Source organism: Asparagus officinalis, chromosome 4 (assembly GCF_001876935.1).
Source record: "Asparagus officinalis chromosome 4, Aspof.V1, whole genome shotgun sequence".
NCBI lineage: Eukaryota > Viridiplantae > Streptophyta > Magnoliopsida > Asparagales > Asparagaceae > Asparagus > Asparagus officinalis.
The window spans coordinates 81,920,887-81,941,927 of record NC_033797.1 but is presented as its reverse complement, the minus strand read 5'-3'; the positions used below and the strand labels follow the sequence as shown (position 1 = coordinate 81,941,927).

Sequence of the window (21,041 nt, the reverse complement as noted above, 5' to 3'; positions counted from 1 at the left end):
AACTTCCCTTCCAAGTAGTCAAGTCTCTCACCATCTAAACCTGCCAAACTCACACGGGATTGGAAATCATACCATATGTTATTCAACTTGCGATTTGTAACTTCAATTGCATTGCACTGTTCTGATATTTCCTTGAACTGCAATGAATGCCTCATCTCAGCACCTTTGGTCCATCGGTTCACAACAAGATGTCTTGGTATTTTTGTTACATCAGCTTGGTTCAGTGCAAAAAAAACCATGTCTCACTACTATACCCATTTTCTCAAACATCCAACACGTACATTGCACGTCATTGTTCAAAACAATGTGTTTCACCTAAAATTCAAAAAACAATGTATATTAGCACCGAATAAAAAAAGAAAATGACAAGCGCATGAAATAGTCACTGAATCGCGATTTAGTGGTGTGAATCAAGATTCACTTCATTGAATCGCAATTCACTCTATTGAATCGCGATTCAATTTTTATTTTTTCAATCTCCATTATTAACTTTTACCTCAAACATTTTTCCATGTCTCTTTTTGTCCTTCATGGAAAAAATCTTCACACCATCTTGTTCTGATATACTGTTGATACTCATATCATAACAGGATGACATTATCTCTTTCTGTACCTCATAAAACATTGTTCGAGTGTACAACTCTGCTGCATCCCTCTCCAATAACAATGGCGTGTCCATTCTTGGCATCGACTTTTTTCCTTCATAGTTTAATCTTACGTTTGTATGCCTTTGCTTATCCATAGCACTCTCGTATCGGAGGTAAAATTCTGTCAATGTGTCAGATCTATGGTTGAATTTGTCAAAGAAACTGTTCTCACTCTCTGATATTGATGTAGTACGCAATAAACCAACCATTGGATCATCAGCATAATAAGCTGGAATCCATGACTCCCGAATGTTATATAGTTCACACAATCATTCTTTACTTTCAAGCTTAAATTCTTTCATAACATCTTTCCAACCTACTTCAAATATTGCTGGATCTATATCTATACTCCAAATCAGTGCATTTATCTTCCTCTTGAAATCATCCATCTTCGAAATGCATTTTGCCAACTACAATATAAATATATAACGAAAGATTCAGTATTTATCTAATGAGGATTCATTATATTTATATGTGGGATTCATTACCTTTTGATTAAATTTCTTCATGATGTGCCACATGCACAAACGGTGACGTGCTTCTTTAAAGACGGTTGGTATAGCTTGTTTCATGGCAGGGCATTGATCTGTAACAATACACTTTGGCTCGCGAATCATGCATTTCATGAATACCTCAAAAATCTAGACATAGCTATCAATGTCCTCTTTAGTTATCAATCCTGCTGCAAATACACAACACTTCTCATAATTGTCGAGACCAGTGAATGGAACAAACTTCATGTTGTACCTTTTGTATCACATACAAAAAATATAAGATTCACTATGATATATAATTCCAATATTGAAAATCGTAAGAGATTAACTATAAAATCTTACTTTTTTGTGGAATATGTAGAGTCAAATGATATCACATCTCCAAATACATCATAATTTCTTCGTCCAATAACATCTGCCCAAAAAATGCGAGTTAATCGACCTCCTTCATCGACTGCATAATCATAGAAAAATCCATCACACATCTCCTTCTTATCCGTGAACTTCTCAATGATCATTTGAGCATCTCGATCACCAATATAAAGCTTCACATCCCTACTCTAATTTTTAAACTCGGTACAGGTACACGTAGCACCAACATTAGAATAACTTCCACACAACTCCTTAGCAAAGTTATATGTTTTGTTAGGCCCCATGTTGGCTTTTGCACCAACAAATACAAGTTTCTTATGTGCGAGACCCAGAACTCTATTTGACTTCAAAAATTGTTTCCCACTCCCGGACACCAAAAAATGAGAATGCTCTTCAATGAATGAGAGAACATTATATCCTTTCAAACCATCGAACTTAAAAACGACTTTAGCTTTGCAACTACATCTACTAGATACAGTTCTCCTTCTCTTTTTCGAAATGCTACTAAAATCCTCAAAATCAACATCCATCTTTGATTCATTGCTGTCAGCTCTACTGCAAACAATGTGTTTAAGAAGAACTGTACCGTCCTCATGTTTCTTCTCTGTATGCCATCTGATCTCAATCCTCTAGTGATCGGAAGCTTTGGTTTAGATAAGGTTTAAATTCAGCTTCAACCCGAGGTTTCCAATACATACCATCACCTGGTGATTGAAAAGGAATCGAGCTAACTTCGTCCATTCCATCTTCCCCAAAATTACTGTCTGATGCATTTATAACATGTGGTTCCTTTATTTGTTCATTGCTGCCTACAACTAAAAATAAAACAACATAAATCATATGACTAAGTTTTGATATACTGAATCTGGATTCATTACAATGAATCTGGATTCACTGGAGTGAATCTCGATTCACTGCAATAAATCCAGATTCACTACAGTAAACATGTGAATTCAGGTGAACACGTTCTAGTTGTTAGAGACTGCAGTGATCATAATGTATTCACATGTTTACTATAGTGAACCTGGATTCAATGCATTGCATCCAGATTCACTACAGTAAACATGTGAATACATTATGAAAATCACTGCTGTCTCTAACAACTAGAACATGTTCAACTGAATTCAAGCTCTCCAATTAAATCTACATAAAATGTTTAAGAATGTAAGCTCCTAGATAATAAGTCATATGACTAAATTTTGATATACTGAATCTGGATCCATTACAATGAATCTGGATTCACTGGAGTGAATCTCGATTCACTACATTGAATCTAGATTCACTACATTGAATCTAGATTCACTAGAGTAAACATGTAAATACAACTAGAACCTGCTCACCTGAATTCAAGCTCTCCATTTAAATCTCCATAAAATGTTTAAGAATATAGTTGATGGACGATGAATGAGAGAGCTGAAGGACGATGAAGGAGATTTGCTGGTTGTGGAGTGACTAGAAGACGATTTCTCGATTGAGAGAGAGCTGAAGGACGATGAACGAGATCTGCTGGTTGTGGAGTGAGTGATCTGCTATTCGTGACTGATGGGTTGCCTAAGCCGTGAGATTACATGGGAAAATGGAAAACTACACTTGCATGGAGAACTCAACAGACAGGCATTCATTACCTCTCTTTGGTGGCTGTTAATTTTACCTGATTACCCTTAGGCAGCTGTAATAGTATTATAATCTCAGCCATTGGATGAATCTAGATCCAATGGAGAGGATTGGTTTTTAGCTAATAACTTAAAATTTTGACATTAACTAGTTTTTATGCACATGCAAATGCACATGCTTAAATACCATAATGAAGTACTTTTAGTTTATTTTCTTACTAAAAGTTATCCCTCAGCCTTGTTCACTTAGGTGTCATTTGGTAAAAGGTTAAGTGAGGGGTTAAGGAGACTTAACCCCTTCTTAACCCGTCAAACACAAAAAATCTATACAATGGTTAAAGTGAGTTAACCCTCTATAATTTGCCAAATATTAAAAAATATAGAAGGGTTAAGCTAACCCCTCTAGAGGGATTAAAATGAGTTAACCCCTCAAAATGAGGGGTTTACTAATGCTACTATTTAGAAAGATTAAAAGTTAACCCTTCTAATTATAAAGAAAATAGTCAAAATTATTATTATTCCCAAACACTAAAACTGATCACAATGGCTAAAATAAAACTTATTTAACGGGTTATTAATTTAGTCCTTCAGATTATCGAATGGGATAAGTATATTAATCCTTTTATTTAACCCCTCTTCCTTAACCATTTGCCAAACGGGACCTTATGTCTCTAAACTTTGACATTGCGATTTTTTTTATCTTTGTCTAAATAGGCTGCACCTAATTTAAATTTTCATGTTGATAACCGAATTTACACGAAATAAATACAATCTAAAGCCAAATTAAATTTTCATGTTATTTGGACTAACATGAAATGAAGTTTGACTTGAGAAAATACAACGTTGCAAAAGTGAAAAACACCTTAAAATAGCATTAAAAGCCAAAATGATCGCTTAAAAGTGGGTTAAATGAAAGAAAAGAGAATATGGAGTTTGTTCCTATTCATTGATAAACTTTATAAAATATCATAAACTAAAGATTAATGTTAACTCTAGTTTATTTTATATGATAAAAACATCCATATAAGCATATAAAAGTACTACAAATATTCACGAAAATCCCTTCTAAATATTCATAATTTTACTCAAAAAATTAAACTATTCTATAAAATACTTAAAAAATATTATCATTTATTCCTTTTATTTCTTTTTTTATTGAGCCAAGATCAATCCTTCTCCATCTTTATCTTTTTATTATGCAATTCTAGAGCATTGTCTTCATCGTCTATATTTGTGACATCAGGCTAGAGCTAGATTTCTTATGACTAGTATTTTTTTAATTAATATTACTTATGTTTTTTTGTTGCTCTAAATTATTAGTAAAATTATAAGTAGTTACTTTAATTTATACAATGTCGTTAATTTTTAATCTATCATATATTTTTTAAAATTTTGTTCCCCAAATGGATGTTTAATTTATTGATATTGTTATTTTTTAGATGCTAAAAGGGATAGTAAATCTTAAATTAAAGTAAATTTACACATCTTAATGAAAGAATATCAAACAATTACTCTTTTTTTGGAAACTTTTTGAAAATTTGGTCCTTTTTTTATTTTTTGAGGGTGTGCTTTGCTTTCTTTAAATATTGAGAGTATTTTTCAAAATTTTAAATTTTAAGTTTGGTGACAGTAATTTTCATGTTTCATGTTGCAGGCATCAAAAATTGCCTATAGATTTTCACACACAGTTCAAAATAAAGAGAAGTTGATGAACGTCATTATCTGAGTCAAAAGAGGATTATCCGATACCTAAAGAAGCAAAGCGAGTTGGCAAAGCATACGAGTCAAAGAAATGTCGAAACGTGCGCAAAACGACAAAACAATACCAAAACAAAACATAGTCGCTTGGAAATTGCATCAAAGTGACCAGCACTCGTGCGGGTCACCTTGATATGACCCTCGGACCTGCGGGTCACCTTAATGTGACCCTCACACCCGCGGGTCACATTGAACTGACTCGCACCCCAGTTCCTAAAAACGCGTATTTCGATATTTTCTTAGAATTTATTCGATCCAGAGCCTTCCAACTGCTTTGGATATCATCCCTAAACGTGGTTAGGCCGTTATTAATTGAAGATGAGGCCAAATCGCTTGTTCTTATCCAAAAACACCGCAACTAAATCCTATAAATACAAGCATAGGCTACTATACGCAGGGGATCTGAAATTCAAAAAGAAGGGCGAGGTGCTGTCAGTTTAGAGAGTGAATCCCACGAATTTTAGAGGAGGGCTAGCAGATTTTGGTGAACTCCGGCATAAAGAAGGAGCATTTCGAGAGATCCGAGGCTCGTTCTACCTTTCCTTAAGATTAGAATTTGTACTGATCTTGAGAAGAGTAGTGATCTCACTTGGTTGAGATTGTTTACTTCTGTTCTTGTTTCCTTCGTGAAGCAACGAACATTTAGCCTTCCGATCAACCGGATCTGACCCGTGATAGTCCACAGATAAACCCCGACACAGGCAAAAACCCTACACAAGCAGCAGGTGATAAGCGTCCTCTTCGTGTGTTTTAAAGAAAGTTATAATCTTTTATTTATTTTCATTGTGTAAGAAATTTTATAAAAAGTCCTTCCTTTCGAATATATTGTAACGACTCATGTCGTAATGAGTCATAAAATAAAAAAAATAACTTTCGACGCAAACACGCTGGCGACCACAGTGGGAGCCAACAACCTCCCTGTCGAGGTTGTAATGTCGCAATCAAGGATCCTAATCCCGGTTGATACAAAGGTCGAGTACGAGTTCGACCAACAGAAGTACGAGGAAAACTCATCGTCTTCTTCTAGATCTTCCTCCCCTTGTAAGTACAGGAAGATCTCCTCTTCCAGGAAGGTCCGCTGGTCTTCAGATATGAAGACCCAGGATGATGATCATCATCCCATTATTATTGCAGTTGCCCCTTTCAACGCCCCTCCGGCGTCCAATTAAGCCATATCTACAGATTTGAACTCCTCCACAATCAAGGAGTTGAGTGCTAAAGGCGTACCGATTCTATCAAAGAGGGCTCGTCAAAAATAACGCCAACGCCTTACGCGTCAACTAGCCAAGGCCTTGGAGTCGGTTGATGGGATTCGTTATAAGGTGGATCTGGAATTCAGGAAATGCCAAGCACCTCAGCAACGAGCAAATGGATCTTCATCCAAACCATCAACTGATGAATGTGTCCGTATCAAAAGGACCCGTTCGACTCTCGAGGAGCGTATTTAGAGCGTTGCGCACTACTCGCGCACACGTGGATTCTCATGCAAGAGGCACAGAAATTGCAAAAGGAAGAGGTGGCAAAAAAACCACCAAAACCACGCTAAGTATAGAGGCCCAAGTCCAAAATAGCGACCGAAAAGATCGAAAAACACAGATCACCGCAAGGTGACCCGATCTTGAGGTGTGGGTCACCTCAATGTGACCCGGCCAGCCATAAGTCACCTCAAGGTGACCCGTGCCAGAGCCGAGCCAGGTTGGCTCCCGTGATTATTTCTCCACTTCTGTCGAGTTCCGCTCCTGCCCCCGTTGATCCTTTACCCCTAATAAAGTCCCACGGTAGCATGGATCTCTCCCGATTTAAGATGACAATGGCTGACCGCCTTGGTCCTTCGCACGAGAATTGAGACAAAGTTCCGGTCAAAGAACGCCTTGGTCCGGTAAATGAACCCCGAGTGACTCATCGCGTTAGGGGTCGCACATGCCTATTTGCGGTGAAAATTGATTGATTCATTGCGGGATTCATTACAAACTTCAGACGTTTACAACGAAAACAAAAATCAATGTTTTTATAAGACTTTTACACAATGAAAATAAAAAAATTACAATTCTCTTCAAACAAACGCAACGAGTGTTTATCGTCCGCTGCTTGCGTGGGATCTTGGCCTGTGACGGGGACGCGTTAGTCCGTGGACCACCGAACGATCAATATTTGGACAGAGTTTCGTCTATCCGCGAAGGGATCGAGAAACTGTAGCTCTTATCTCGGCGAAGCGAGATAATCACTCTTCTTAAGATTACCGCAATGGGATAATCCTAAGGAACGAACCGGGCTGCAGATCTAACTCCTCCTCCTCTCTGAAATCTGCGCACTTTAAGTCTTCAATCCGACAGGGCTTCGCCGAGGCACGAGAATTCTAGATCTAAAAAATAAGGCTCCAGGGGCTGTATTTATAGGCTTTCAGGAGATCCGAGCGGTTAAAACTGATCAAAAACCGTCAAAAACACGTCCCAAGTGCGAGACAGTTCGGGGTGTCTCGCACATGTGCGAAACAGTTTGTACCCTCTTCAGTATTTTGGCTCTAATTCTTTCATCCGACCTCGGAATAAGGTGATTAAAGTTGTGTTGGAAAGATAACGAAAAGATCTACAACTTTTATCTTTTAAGATTCTTCATATTCAAATCGGATCTTGGTTAAAACAGCTCCATAAGGTCCGAGACACCATTAGGTGTCTCGGCCAGGTCCGAGACACTTGTGAGTATCTCGGCTATTTTGGTCATAACTTCCTCATATGACCTCCAAATGACCTTATTCCATATGGGTTGGAAAGCTGACAAAACGATTTACAACTTTTATGTTTTGAGTTTCTTCAGATTCAAAAGGAATCATCATCAAAACAGCTCCACAAGGTCCGAGACACCTTTGGGTGTCTCGGCCAGGTCCGAGACACTTGTGAGTGTCTCGGCTATTTTGGTCATAACTTACTTATATGACCTCCAAATGACATGATTCTAGATAGGTTGGAAAGTTAACAAAAAGATTTACAACTTTTATGTTTTGAGTTTCTTCATATTCAAAACGAATCATGGTCAAAACAGCTCCACAAAGTCTGATACACCTTTGGGTGTCTCGGCCAGGTCCGAGACACTTGTTAGTGTCTCGGCTATTTTGGTCATAACTTCCTCATATGACCTCCAAATGACCTTATTCCAGATGGGTTGGAAAGTTAACAACTTTCATGTTTTGGGTTTCTTCAGATTCAAAACGAATCATAGTCAAAACAACTCCACAAAGTCCGAGACACCTTTGGGTGTCTCGACGTGAACCGAGACACCCTTGGGTGTCTCGGCCTTGGCCGAGACACCTTGGGGTGTCTATGTTGGCCTTCTTATTTTGATGATGATTTACAAACAATTTACTACTAATGTTGTTTGTCTAGTGTTTGTACATTCCTATGTATTGTAGACAAACAACGTGGTTGGATGTTGGATGGAATAGAGCTTCAACGATGAAATCCAATGGAGGTTGGCGGAATGTCGGTGAAGCTTATGTAATTCAAAGTTACCAAGTTGAGCTACAATGAAGATCAAGATCTAGCTTGGGTAATATAGTTTAGGTTTTATATTATGTGTGTTAGTACTTTAAGCTCAATCATATACACACATACACGCTTTGGTTTTGGTTTTGTATATATATAGTTATATATCTATACATATATGTTTTTGGTGTAATAGTTTTCGAGTTTATATATGAAACAAATAAATAGAATTGGAAAATACTACTTTGTTTCATGTTAATATGCCTATATATGATTTCATCTTTAACAAGCTTATATTTAATAAAATCATATTTAGTGTTTTGTATATATTGCATAGAATATGCAATTTTATGAAAATATGGTATTCATTGTTTTTGGACTTAACAATAATCATATACATATTTTATTAAGTCTATATAATCATTGTGCAAAGTTTTAAAACATGGTTTATCACATTTTCATGTTTTGAACTATTTTGCAAAATGATGATTTTTCATAAATGGGAAATGCAATTTAGAAAATTCTTTTTGTAACATGTTCATTTATATGTTTATATACTTTTCCCAAAGTTTCATAAATTTTGGAGTTCATTTGTTATTTTTAACATATCTTCAAAAGTCTCAAAAATAGCTTTAAAAACCAGTTTTTGGATATGTCAGTTTTCGGTCGACCGAACCGGTCGACCGAACCTGAGTTCATATGCTCACTGGGCGATAGAGAGTCTGTTGGTCGACCGGTCCGGTCGACCGATAAAATTTCCGGTCGACCGATGAAATTTCCGGTCGACCGACGATAGCTTTTTCAGCTTCCAACGGCTCTTGTCTTTTTGTTTGGTTTTTTTGGCTGAGTTGTGAGAGGGTATAAATACCCCATTGCCTTCAACTCTCAAGCCAATTAATGAGAGTTTTAAAACAAGTTTAAGAAAGTTTTAACAAGGGTTTATGTTTGGTTTAAGTTTGTTTAAAAAGATTTTAAGCATTTGAGAGTTTGTTTTTGAGAATTCAATTTCACAAGAGCTTGAGGAGATCATCTATTGGTGTTTGGGCATCCAACTATTCTCCCTCTACCTATTGATCTATTGAGAAGTTTTCTAAACTCTATTTCTAGCTCTTTTATATATTCGATTATCATTGTTATTAAGCTAGAACTACATTGAGTTTAGTTTTGATTTATATCTCTTTGTTCACACACAACCTTTTGAGCTTATTGTATTTACATTCATAGTATAATTTTGGGTTGTGGGTTTGTGACTAAGAGTTGTGCTAAATTGAGTTCTCACATTGTTTAGAGAACAATCAATTGATTTATATTGTGCTTATGGTGAGATTCACTTTGTAATACACTTGTACACCGAGAGGAGTGTGTGGTGAGAGTCGGGGATCGTCCTAAGAGGAGTAGCGTCGGTTGACCTGCCTAGAGAGAGGTTGTAACCGAGCACTTGAGGGAGACACGGCTAGGTCCAACACTTAGTGGGTGTAGAGTGTGATTGCAAGAGTGTGAGTTGTAAAGTTTTTGGTTATCTAGAAAACCGAGTGTGTAGAAGAAGTTCCGGCTTCCAAACTGGATTGTGTTAGTGGATTTCTCCCCGTGAGTGGAGAGCGGAGACGTAGGACGGAAGGTCTGAACTCCGTGATCATATTGCTTGTTTGAGTGTGCTTTGGCGTTCATTCATATTTATGTTCATACCTTATATCGCCATTGTCATTAGCTCATTATTTATATCATCCACTATCTTGTTTATATTGTTTACCCCTTGTGTTAGTTTACATATCCTTGCATATATCATATTGTATATCTTTTGGTAGGATATATTATCTTGTGTTAGTTTATATATCCTTGCATATATATTCTTATCATATAGGATATATTTCTTTGTTGTTCATTTTGCTTATCCTAGTTTACATATCTTGTTGTATTTCATACTTGCTAGGATAACGTATTAATTAGTTTTAATTGGCATAAAATCGGATTAGATTAGCATAAGACCCTAATCACCCCCCTCTAAGGTCTAACAATTGGTATCAGAGCTTGGTGCTCTTTGATTTAAGGTCTAACCACCTTGAGTTAAAGATCCAAGTTATCTTATTTGTGCTAATCTAGTTATGATTGCATTTGTCTTGCTTGCATATGTTCATATATATATCTTGAATATGAATGTATTTTGTTTAGGCTATAAATCCAATGTTGCTCCTAAATTCATTAATTTTCCCTATGCACAATGGGCTTCTAGATTTAAACTATTTGTTGAATCTAGAAATATTGACTTATGGAAAATTATTGATTGTGCTTATATTGTGCCCACATTGGAGAAATCCAAGTGGAGCGATCATGATAATAAAATGTTTACAATGAACAAGCGTTTGTTAGAATTTTTGCTTAATGCTTTTGACTCATGTTTTTCTAACAAATTTGTTCATTTTGATAGTGCTTACAAACTTTGGAAATTTATTGAAGCACATCAAGGGGACTTGGAGGCAATCCGACAAGCTTTGGAGGATTCTTCTTCAAGTTCATGTGGAGCATCATGCACACGGCCACAAGAGGATAACTCTTGTGTAGTAAGCGATTCTGATTACGATAATGATTTATCTATTGATGAACTCGCTTGTGCATATGAAAGATTATCTCATGCCTATACAAAATTGCAAAATAATTTTATTGATCTTAAAAGCAAGCATATTAGTTTAAAATCCGATCATGAGTTGTTAGCCTATAAACTTGATGTCATTACTAAAGAGAATGTTATACTTAAAGAAAACAATGACATGCTAAGTTTAGAAAATGAAAAAATGATTTCATCTATTGCTAGCTTAACTCATGCCTATAATAATGCCATGATAGAAGTAGAAATAATTAGAAATAAGTTTAATTCATTTAAATATGATCATGTTTCATCTACTTCTATTTCCTATGCTTGTATACCTAACAATGAGTTGGATCATGTTAAAGAACGCATATCATCTTTAGATTCAACCCTTAAAACATGCATTGTAGATAATAAGAAACTTATGGACTTGGGTGCAAAGTCTCGTACTACAACTTCTAAACCCGTACACTTTGCATACTTGTATAGCAAAACTTATAAGTGTTCTATTTGCGGTTGTAAAAGCCATTTAGCTAAGTTTTGCTATGATGCACATAAATCCTCTAAGACTAATGTTTCTTGTGCATCTCATAAGGCTTCTTCATCACATACACATGCACATACCCATCATGTTCATCATAAGCATGCTCATGTGTTTAAATGTGATTTTTGTGGTCGAGTTGGTCATTTGGCCAAATTTTCTTTTGATTTAAATAGAGTTTCACATTTGCAAAACAATCTTAAAAGATCATCTTTATTTGCAAATGTTCCTTTTCACATTTGCAAAACAATCTTAAAAGATCATCTTTATTTGCAAATGTTCCTCGTGCACATCCACATGGTCAACATAACCAAATGCATCCTCTTCATTGCACTTATTACAATCGAATGAGTCATTTGCATAATTATTGCTATGACCGGACTCATACACTAAATGCGCCCAAATGAGTTCATAACCCAAGGGCTTTGAGCTTAAATGATAGGGGTCATGTCCCTAAATCTTTTGGTACCAAGAGTTCTTGGGTACCAAAACAAATTTGATTTTTAAACCAAGAATTTTAATGTTTTTTTATCCTTCTATTTCTTGGTTTTGAAAAATTCTACTTTAAACTTTTGAACATGAAAACAATTCTTTTTCTTTGGTCAAATTCTTTTGTTTTCATGATTATTGATTTTGTTTTTGATGAGAGGTTTGTATTTATATAACCCTCCAGAGTTATTGGGTGTTTATTCCCAAACATTGTTTATCGGATGCTACAAATGTTTATATGGGTTGTTACTAGCTCAAGAGCTAGATATGGTTGCCTCTCTTGATTTTTTAAAAATCAATGATGATTTGGTTTTATACTCTTAAAAATGATTTTTAAAATCCATAGTTCATGATTCTTGTATGTTACTTTTGAACTATGAACATTTTGTTTTGATTTGTTCTTTGAATTCATTATATTTCACTTATATGATGATATTTATATGTTTGTGCTTATGGATCATCTATTCGTGCCTTATAATGTATTCCATATGTGGTTTGATCAAATCCCACAAAGAAAATTTTCCTTTATTGATCAAACATTGTTTTTTTGGATTTACACTTGATTTATGATTTCATTTGATTAATTTGTTTTCATTTGAAAACATTTTGCATGTTTCCCATGCTCTTTCTCTTTTGATTTCATAAATCTATCTTTATACATGTTTTTTATGTTCTTTGATATGAGACACTATTTTTCATATTGACATATTTATATGTGTTCTCATTATCTCTTGAATGTGAGTGATTGTTAGCATACCTTTTATGCTTGCTCACATATGTTTGCCATGATCTTTATTTCATATATTCTATATGGCATTTTGATAGGGGGAGCAATTCCCTATATATATTTTTTATATACTCACCTATGCTCATTGATAGGGGGAGCTTTCGCTCTCTTAATTCTTTTGTCCCCTTTTTGATGTTGTCAAACGGGGAGAAATATTGTGAGTATATTTTTTCTTGTTTATATGCATGATATATTATACATTGTACGTTCATTTCCTTTCATGCATATATCCTTTTTGTAAATTGTTTGTCATCATCAAAAAGGGGGAGATTGTTGGCCTTCTTGTTTTGATGATGATTTACAAACAATTTACTACTAATGTTGTTTGTCTAGTGTTTGTACATTCTTATATATTGTAGACAAACAACGTAGTTGGAGGATGGATGGAATAGAGCTTCAACGATCATATCTTTTTGGTTTAATAGGTTTCGAATTTATATATGAAACAAATGAATAGGATTGGAAAATACTATTTTGTTTCATGTTTATGTGCCTATATATGATTTCGTCTTTAACAAGTTATATTTAATGAAATCATATTTAGTGTTTTGAAATTATTGCATAGAATATGCAATTTTGTGAAAATATGGTATTCATTGTTTTTGGACTTAACAATAATCATATACATATTTTATTAAGTCTATATAATCATTGTGCAAAGTTTCAAAACATGGTTTAACCAAAATATAAAATTTCACATGTTTACATTTTCGAGTTTTGAACTATTTTGCAAAATGATTATTTTTTACAAATGGGAAATGCAATTTAGAAAATTCTTTTTGTAACATGTTCATTTACATGTTTATATACTTTTCCCAAAGTTTCATAATTTTTGGACTTCATTTGTTATTTTTAACATATTTTCAAAGTCTCAAAAATAGCTTTAAAAACCAGTTTTTGGATATGTCAGTTTTCGGTCGACCGAACTGGTCGACCGAACATGAGTTCATATGCTCACTGGGCGACAGAGAGTCTGTCGGTCGACTGGTCCGGTCGACCGATGAAATTTCTGGTCGATCGACGATAGCTTTTTCAGCTTCCAACGGCTAGTTTTCTTACCGTTGCTGGGGCTGTCTCTGTCTTTTTGCTTGGGGTTTTTGGCTGAGTTGTGAGAGGGTATAAATACCCCTCTAAACTCTATTTCTAGCTTTTTTATATATTTGATTATCATTGTTATTAAGCTAGAACTACATTGAGTTTAGTTTTGATTTATATCTCTTTGTTCACACACAACCTTTTGAGCTTATTGTATTTACATTCATAGTATAATTTGGGGTTGTGGGTTTGTGACTAAGAGTTGTGCTTAATTGAGTTCTCACCTTGTTTTGAGAACAATCATTTGTCATATTTGTGCTTATTGTGAGAATCACTTTGTAATACACTTGTACACCGAGTGAGGAGTGTGTGGTGAGAGTCGGGGATCGTCCCAAGAGGAGTGGCGTCGGTTGACGTGCCTAGGGAGAGGTTGTAACCGAGCACTTGAGGAAGACACGGCTAGGTCCAACACTTAGTGGGTGTAGAGTGTGATTGCAAGAGTGTGAGTTGTAGAGTTTTCGGTTAGTTTGAAAACCGAGTGTGTAGAAGAAGTTCCGGCTTCCAAACTGGATTGTGTTAGTGGATTTCTCCCCAGGAGTGGGGAGCGGAGACGTAGGACGGAAGGTCCGAACTCCGTGATCATATTGCTTGTTTGAGTGTGCTTTGGCGTTCATTCATATTTATGTTCATATCTTATATCGCCATTGTCATTAGCTCATTATCTATATCATCCACTATCTTGTTTAGATTATTTACCCCTTGTGTTAGTTTACATATCCTTGCATATATCATATTGTATATCTTTTGGTAGGATATATTATCTTGTGTTAGTTTATATATCCTTGCATATATATTCTTATCATATAGGATATATCTCTTTGTTGTTCATTTTGCTTATCCTACTTTACATATCTTGTTGTATTTCATACTTGCTAGGATAACGTATTAATTAATTTTAATTGGCATTTAATCGGATTAGATTAGCATAAGACCCTAATCACCCCCCCCTCTAGGGTCTAACAGTCTAGGTTGGGCCGAGACACCCCGGGGTGTCTCAACTCAGACTGAGACGCTCCGTTATGCATGTTTGTTCGTTTTCGCCGTAACTTCTTCATTCGAACTCGGATTTGAGCGATTCAAAGTGCGTTGAAAATCCGACGAGGAGTTCTATAAGTTCCAATGATTAGATTATCTATGGAATAAATGAGACACGAAGGGTATTTCGCCATTTATGAACGACACGAGGTTCCCGATCAGTTCGTGTCTTCGTCATTCTGAAATTCCGTTATTTTACGTAGTTCGTCGATTCACTTCAAATGTTCACTGACATCAATCAAGCTTTTGTGAACTAGATAGTGACGTTCGTCATCTTTTCCTAACGCTGAGCGGTTCGTGGAGACCTATAGGCAATTTTCAATGCCTACAGATACCCCCTCCAAAGCGTTCCAGACTCGTTTCTTTTATAGAAGAGACTGGAATACTTTGGATATGATTGGTCCAGCCTTCGATCAGTGTAAAAGACCTATAGTTAGCTTTAACTCTTGGCTCCTTTGATTTTCAGTCTATTCAATGCTTTGACGAATAGCCGAAGTCCTTCCGGCGCTGCGTTTATCGCCTGACCGTTGTCAGAGTCTCGAGTCTACCACCGGTGAGTTGTGTTTGGCTCGCGTCATTGAGTTAACTTTAAACTGACTATCTCCATCATGATATATTGACTCGTGTTGACTTTTTTATCACAACGTATTGACTGGCGTTGACCTAGGGTTACGCATTGATCGGCGTTGACCTTAGGGTTTTAAACGTCGTATGTTGACTTTTTGATCGCAACGCATTGATTGGTGTTGACCTAGGGTTACGCATTGACCGGCATTGACCCTAGGGTTTTGAACGTCGAACGTTGACTTTTGATCACAACGCGTTGACTGGCGTTGACCTAGGGTTACACGTTGACCGACATTGACCCTAGGGTTTTAAACGTTGAACGTTAACTTTTTGATCGCAACGCATTGACTGGCGTTGACCTAGGATTACGCGTTGACCGACGTTGACCTAGGGTTTCGGATCGCTTGACGTTGATACAGTTTATACTAGTACGTTTGCTGGAGCATACACAGTTTAAGTTCTTAAGGTATTGGAGCATGGTGATCCCAAATGTCGGAGCTGCAGAACCAACTGTTAAAGCTGATTCATCTGCATGTATAGATCTTATCCTGAAGTTGTTGGATGCTCAAGTCACGAGACCAACTAATGGAGTTGGTGCGTCAATGACTCGCATTTATAGAATTTTTGGCAAATTCTTAGCCTTCAACGGGTTTGATGAACCTTTACCGACCACCGTTTGAGTCGGGCTAGCATGCAGATTGTTTAGATCTGTTCTGCACATAACGTTGTGCTAAAAGAGTTAACTCTTTTATTGCTACGACATCGAATACGTAGACTTCGTCTTTCTTACGGGAATAGACTACCCGGCAACGTGTGTTAGACGTAGACTTAGGATTTTTGGCAAATCCTCAGCCATCAACGGATTTGATGTGCCTTTACCGACTACCGTTTGAGTCGGGCTAGTAAGTGGATTGTTTACTTCCGTTCCGAATGTGACGTTGTGCTAAAGGAATGAAATCCCTTAGACTTGATGCTACGACTTCGAATACGTAGACTTCGCCAATGTTACGGGAATAGGCTACCCGACAACGCGTGTTAGGCGCTGACTTATCCTTACTTAGGATTCAGGATAAAAGTCCCCAGACTCGGATTCTGGTGTCTTCTTCAATCGGTGAAAGAATAAACCGGCAACGCGTGTTAGGCGTTGACTTATCCCTGCTCAGGATTCGGGATAAAATTCCCCGTGCCTGTGAGGTACGGATTTTAGGAGTTGAAAAAAATGGTGTCTTTTCTTGGGGCAAAGATGAACCTGAAATGGGAGAGGAAGAATTTTATATTCTATCTCCCGGCACTGAAGAGGAAGAATTTTATATTCTATCTTCAGTTGGAAAGGAAACTCAAAGTGGGATCTCCACTCACAGAATCCGAAAAGATAAAACTAAGAGTGGGATCTCCACTCCGAGAATCGACAAGATTCAGATAACCCTAACTGTCAGAAGGTTTGATTACCAAACTAAAGATAAATTTCTCGTTTATCGAGAGTGAATTGTGGTTTTGGTCCTAACTGTAGGAATGTTTGACCAAGCGGGGGTTTGAGATGACCCTAACTATAGGAAGGTTTGATCACTCGATTTGAAAGTGGACCTCTCGTTCATGGAAGGAATCGAGAGGGGATTCTGGCTTTAGCCCTAACTTTTATAGGTTTGACCAAGGAAGCAGTGGAAGTGGGGGTCTGAGACGATCTTACCTTTTATAGGCCTTGATCGTTCAATTTGAAAGTGGACCTCTCGTTCATGGAAGGAATCGAGAGAGGAATTTGGCTTTGGCCCTAACTTTTATAGGTTTGACCTGAAAGCAACTTTAGTTGTGGCCCTAACTATAGGAAGGTTTGACTAGGTAGACAGTGAGAGTGGGAGTACAAATCACAACGAGAGTGTTGACTCATACAAATCACAGTGGGGTTTAATGTTTATCACTTTGTTCGTAATGATCGGGTTATCCCTAAGAAAATTACATGTAGCATTCTTCCGGGAACTTCCCATTACATGAATCATCCACCCCCAGCTTCCTTCTTGGAACTGGATCTGACTTTGTACTCAGTTACATGACCGGGTTATCCTTAAGAATATTAGCGTAACATTCTCCAGGAATTTCCCGTTAACGGTAGGAAACAGTTTAGACTCATATACCTATTAGAGTATCAGAGAGCAGTTTAACCTCTTATACCGGTCGGAGGATTAAGACGCAGTTTATACTCTTATACTTATCGGAGTCTTAAGAAGCAGTTTATACTCATATACTTGTCGGCGTATCGTCAAACACCAATAGGAGTTTTGTGAGGGAAGATTGATCCAACGAAGCGATCGAATCTCGTCTCAGCAAAAGAGTGTTCAAAAATCATAGTGGGGGTTTAGTGTTTATCACTTTGTTTGTAATGATCGGGTTATCCCTAAGAAAATTACATATAGTATTTTTCCGGGAACTTCCCGTTACATGAATCATCCACCCCCAGCTTCTTCGCGAAACTGGGTTTATCATTGCATTCGGTTACATGATCGGGTTATCCTTAAGAATATTACGTATAAAAATTCTCTAGAAACTTCCCGTCAATGGTAGGAAATAGTTTAGACTCATACACCTATTGGAGTATCAGGGAACAGTTTAACCTCTTATACCGGTCGGAGGATTGAGAAGCAGTTTATACTCGTATACTCTTCGGAGTGTTGCCGTTCTAGTTTGGCTTATCCTAGCGTTATGACGCCGGCTTCAACCAAAGTCTGAATGATATTCTTTAAAGTAAAGCATGCCTTGGTGGGATGAAGGATTCTCCTGTGGTACGCGCAGTACTTCGGATCCGTAGTATTGTCAGCTTCCTCCTGATTTGTGATGGGTGGCAGCCTGATCTTGTTGTTTTCAAGAAGGGTCTCGAAGATGGCTGGAACGTCTTCGTCCTTGAATGAGTACTCTTTTTGGAGCCTCGAATCCAAAGTCTTCTGCTATCTTCGGGGTTGCTGTTGTGACGTCTGATTAACATCAACAACTGGTGTAGGTGACTTCCCTTCATAATGGGAAATGGGACTCGGGTTCAGAGGGTTAGCGATCGGTTGGCTTCTTTCGACCTTCCTCCTTCTGAGAAAGCGTTCGGCCTGCTCTCCGCGCACCTTCAACTCTTTCCAGGCATTGAGCGGCTCTACTCCCATAACGTCCAAGATGTTAATGGACAAATTGTTATGACAAGTCTACAAGACAAATTCCTCCATGACGGGATCCTTGCAGTTCATTGCCTGATTGCGGAAGCGTTTGATGAAGGTATCCACCGACTCTCCGTCTTTTTGTTTTTCATCGAAGAGTGTTCTGATCGACACTTCGGCGTCATCATTGAAGAAATGAGCAAGGAACATGCTCTCCAGATCCTCCCAGCTATTGATGCTTCCGGGCTTGAGACGGCGGTACCAATCGAAAGCAGGCCCGCGAAGGGTACCAACGAATGACCGAACCATCAAGGCTTCATTGCCGGAGATCATACCCAAATGGGACTTGAAGTAGATCAGGTGTTGAGTGGGTGAACCCTTCCCGTCGAACGGCGTGAAGTTGACCAGGTTGAACTTCGCCGGATACGGAATCGATTCCCATTCTCTTGGGTAAGGACACGGAATCCCGGTCTTCTTCACCTCTCGAGCAGACATCAGAGCGTCGATTTTGCTCTCGACATCCTTCATCTTTTCGTCCTCATCTATATCCTGTTTTGGACAATTTTCGAGAGGAATAATGTGGCCACCTCCAGTGTTATTATCTTTGACGGAACCACCCCCAGCGTTGTTATCTGTAGGGGGTGCATTTGAACCACACCTAGTATTTTTGGGAGGTGCGTCGGCCATGATGATTTCGTCCACTTCTGGATCGCTGTCAATTGCGGCATTCTTGGTGCGACGGCTGGATTCAACTCTGACTTGATTGGACAGAACTTGAATTTATTGATCATGCTCTTCCCTCATTCGCATCATGGCCATTTCCATTTCGAACTTGAAGTTCTCTTTTTGTTTGGCTAAGGCATCCTCAACCATTTTAGTGACCTCTTCTGTGCTAATCATCAACACTTCACTCTTTTTGTTTGGCTAAGGCATCCTCAACCATTTTAGTGACCTCTTCTGTGCTAATCATCAACACTTCACGGGATTGACCTAGGCTGGATACTGTTTTGTCAGAAGCGACTGTAGAATTAGCATCTGACACTTCATCATCCGAGGATAATCCTTGATTCATCCTCTGATAGTCCTTTTGTCTAACGGTTCCCGACCGTAACCGAGTTATACGTTGGGATATGTCCGAAACATGACGAGGATTGAAGTTTCGCGTTGACTTCCCCTTATCAACCATATTAACTGTGACTTCTGGAAGTTCGTCATCTTGCGCAGTTAGACTTTTTCTATAGAAACGCATTGGCTTGGTCCTGGGCGTTCTGGGGGAGATCCTTTCAAATACCGAGACCCTTTGTAGAGCGGTCTTGGGGCCGCTACACGCTGATAATACTGCCCTGATAATTTTAATACACGGACAATGAGAGTCCGTTTCTCGGGTACCTTTCTTTCGAGATTTGTTCGTACCCCCAGCCCGATAGTACAACTCATCAGCATGATTGCCGGAACAACGTCTCATGTGCTGGCACGACTCCTCAGGTATAACGTCGTCATCTGACGCACACGTTTCCTTCTGAGGATTCGTCGTCTTGTCGGTGCTCTCAAGAGTCGCACGTTTTGAGTCACGCTTTCGTGAGCGTGAGACCTCGATGGGCTCTTGGACAATTATTCGCAGTCCGAGGCGATCAGTTATAAGAGCTGTCACCCCAACTCGATGAGTTGCTCGGGGTTCATTCATCATGCCCAAGCGTTCTTTGACTGGAGCTTTGCCTCGATCCTTGTGCAAAAGACCCAGGCGTTCCACTATCACCTTCCTGCCTCTGGATATGTCCATATTGTTGCGGAGCTTCACCAGAGGTGCGGGATTAAAAGGAGCGAGATCTGAACTTGACGAAAGCTGGGAACCAGCTTTGGATCTGGAATCGACCGAGAGACACGACTGATGTCTTTTATCGGGTAGGGGCGCTGACTTAGCCTTCAGCCCCCAAGCCTACTTAGATCTTGGTGATTTCTTGATCACCTCTTCCCGCTGCAATTCTCGTGCCTCTCGCACAAGGATCTGGGTGTACACAATAAGTGCACGACGCTTCTGGACGCGCTCCTCGAGGGTAGAACGGGTTCGTTTGACCTGAACTCATTTGTTAATTAGGGGTTGGGAGGAGGGTCCTGATGCTTGTTGTGGCGATAGCTTAGTCACTTGGCGCTTTCTGAACTCCAGATCTGCTTGGTAACGGAGTCCATCCACCAGATCCAAAGCCTTGGCGAATTGGCACGTGAGGCGTTGGCGTTTCCTTTGACGTGCTCTCTTTGATAGAGTTGGCGCACCTTCAGCAGTCAGCTCCTTGAACGTAAAGGAGTTCAAATCTACAGATCTGGTCTCATCGGTTGTCGGCGGATCATTACAAGGTGCAACCGTAGCATCGACTACGGGGAGATCAACTTCTTGGGTCTTTAGATCTGGAGACCGGCGGATTTTCTGGGAGGAGGAGATCTTCCTGTGCTT

At 38.4% G+C, this 21,041-nt stretch overlaps 1 protein-coding gene across 1 annotated transcript in view; it reads right to left on the bottom strand.

Annotated features, from left to right (window-relative positions):
* The window catches only part of LOC109838989 (protein FAR1-RELATED SEQUENCE 5-like), a 38,920-nt gene continuing 18,351 nt past the window's right edge, over positions 473-21,041 (bottom strand). The window contains exons 2-7 of the mRNA XM_020407418.1: positions 2,212-2,328; positions 1,822-2,117; positions 1,484-1,701; positions 1,295-1,394; positions 928-1,057; positions 473-876 (exon numbers count right to left, since the gene is read on the bottom strand). Of these exons, the coding sequence (XP_020263007.1) occupies positions 473-876; positions 928-1,057; positions 1,295-1,394; positions 1,484-1,701; positions 1,822-2,117; positions 2,212-2,328 (1,265 nt within the window). The remainder of the gene's footprint in view (positions 877-927; positions 1,058-1,294; positions 1,395-1,483; positions 1,702-1,821; positions 2,118-2,211; positions 2,329-21,041) is intronic.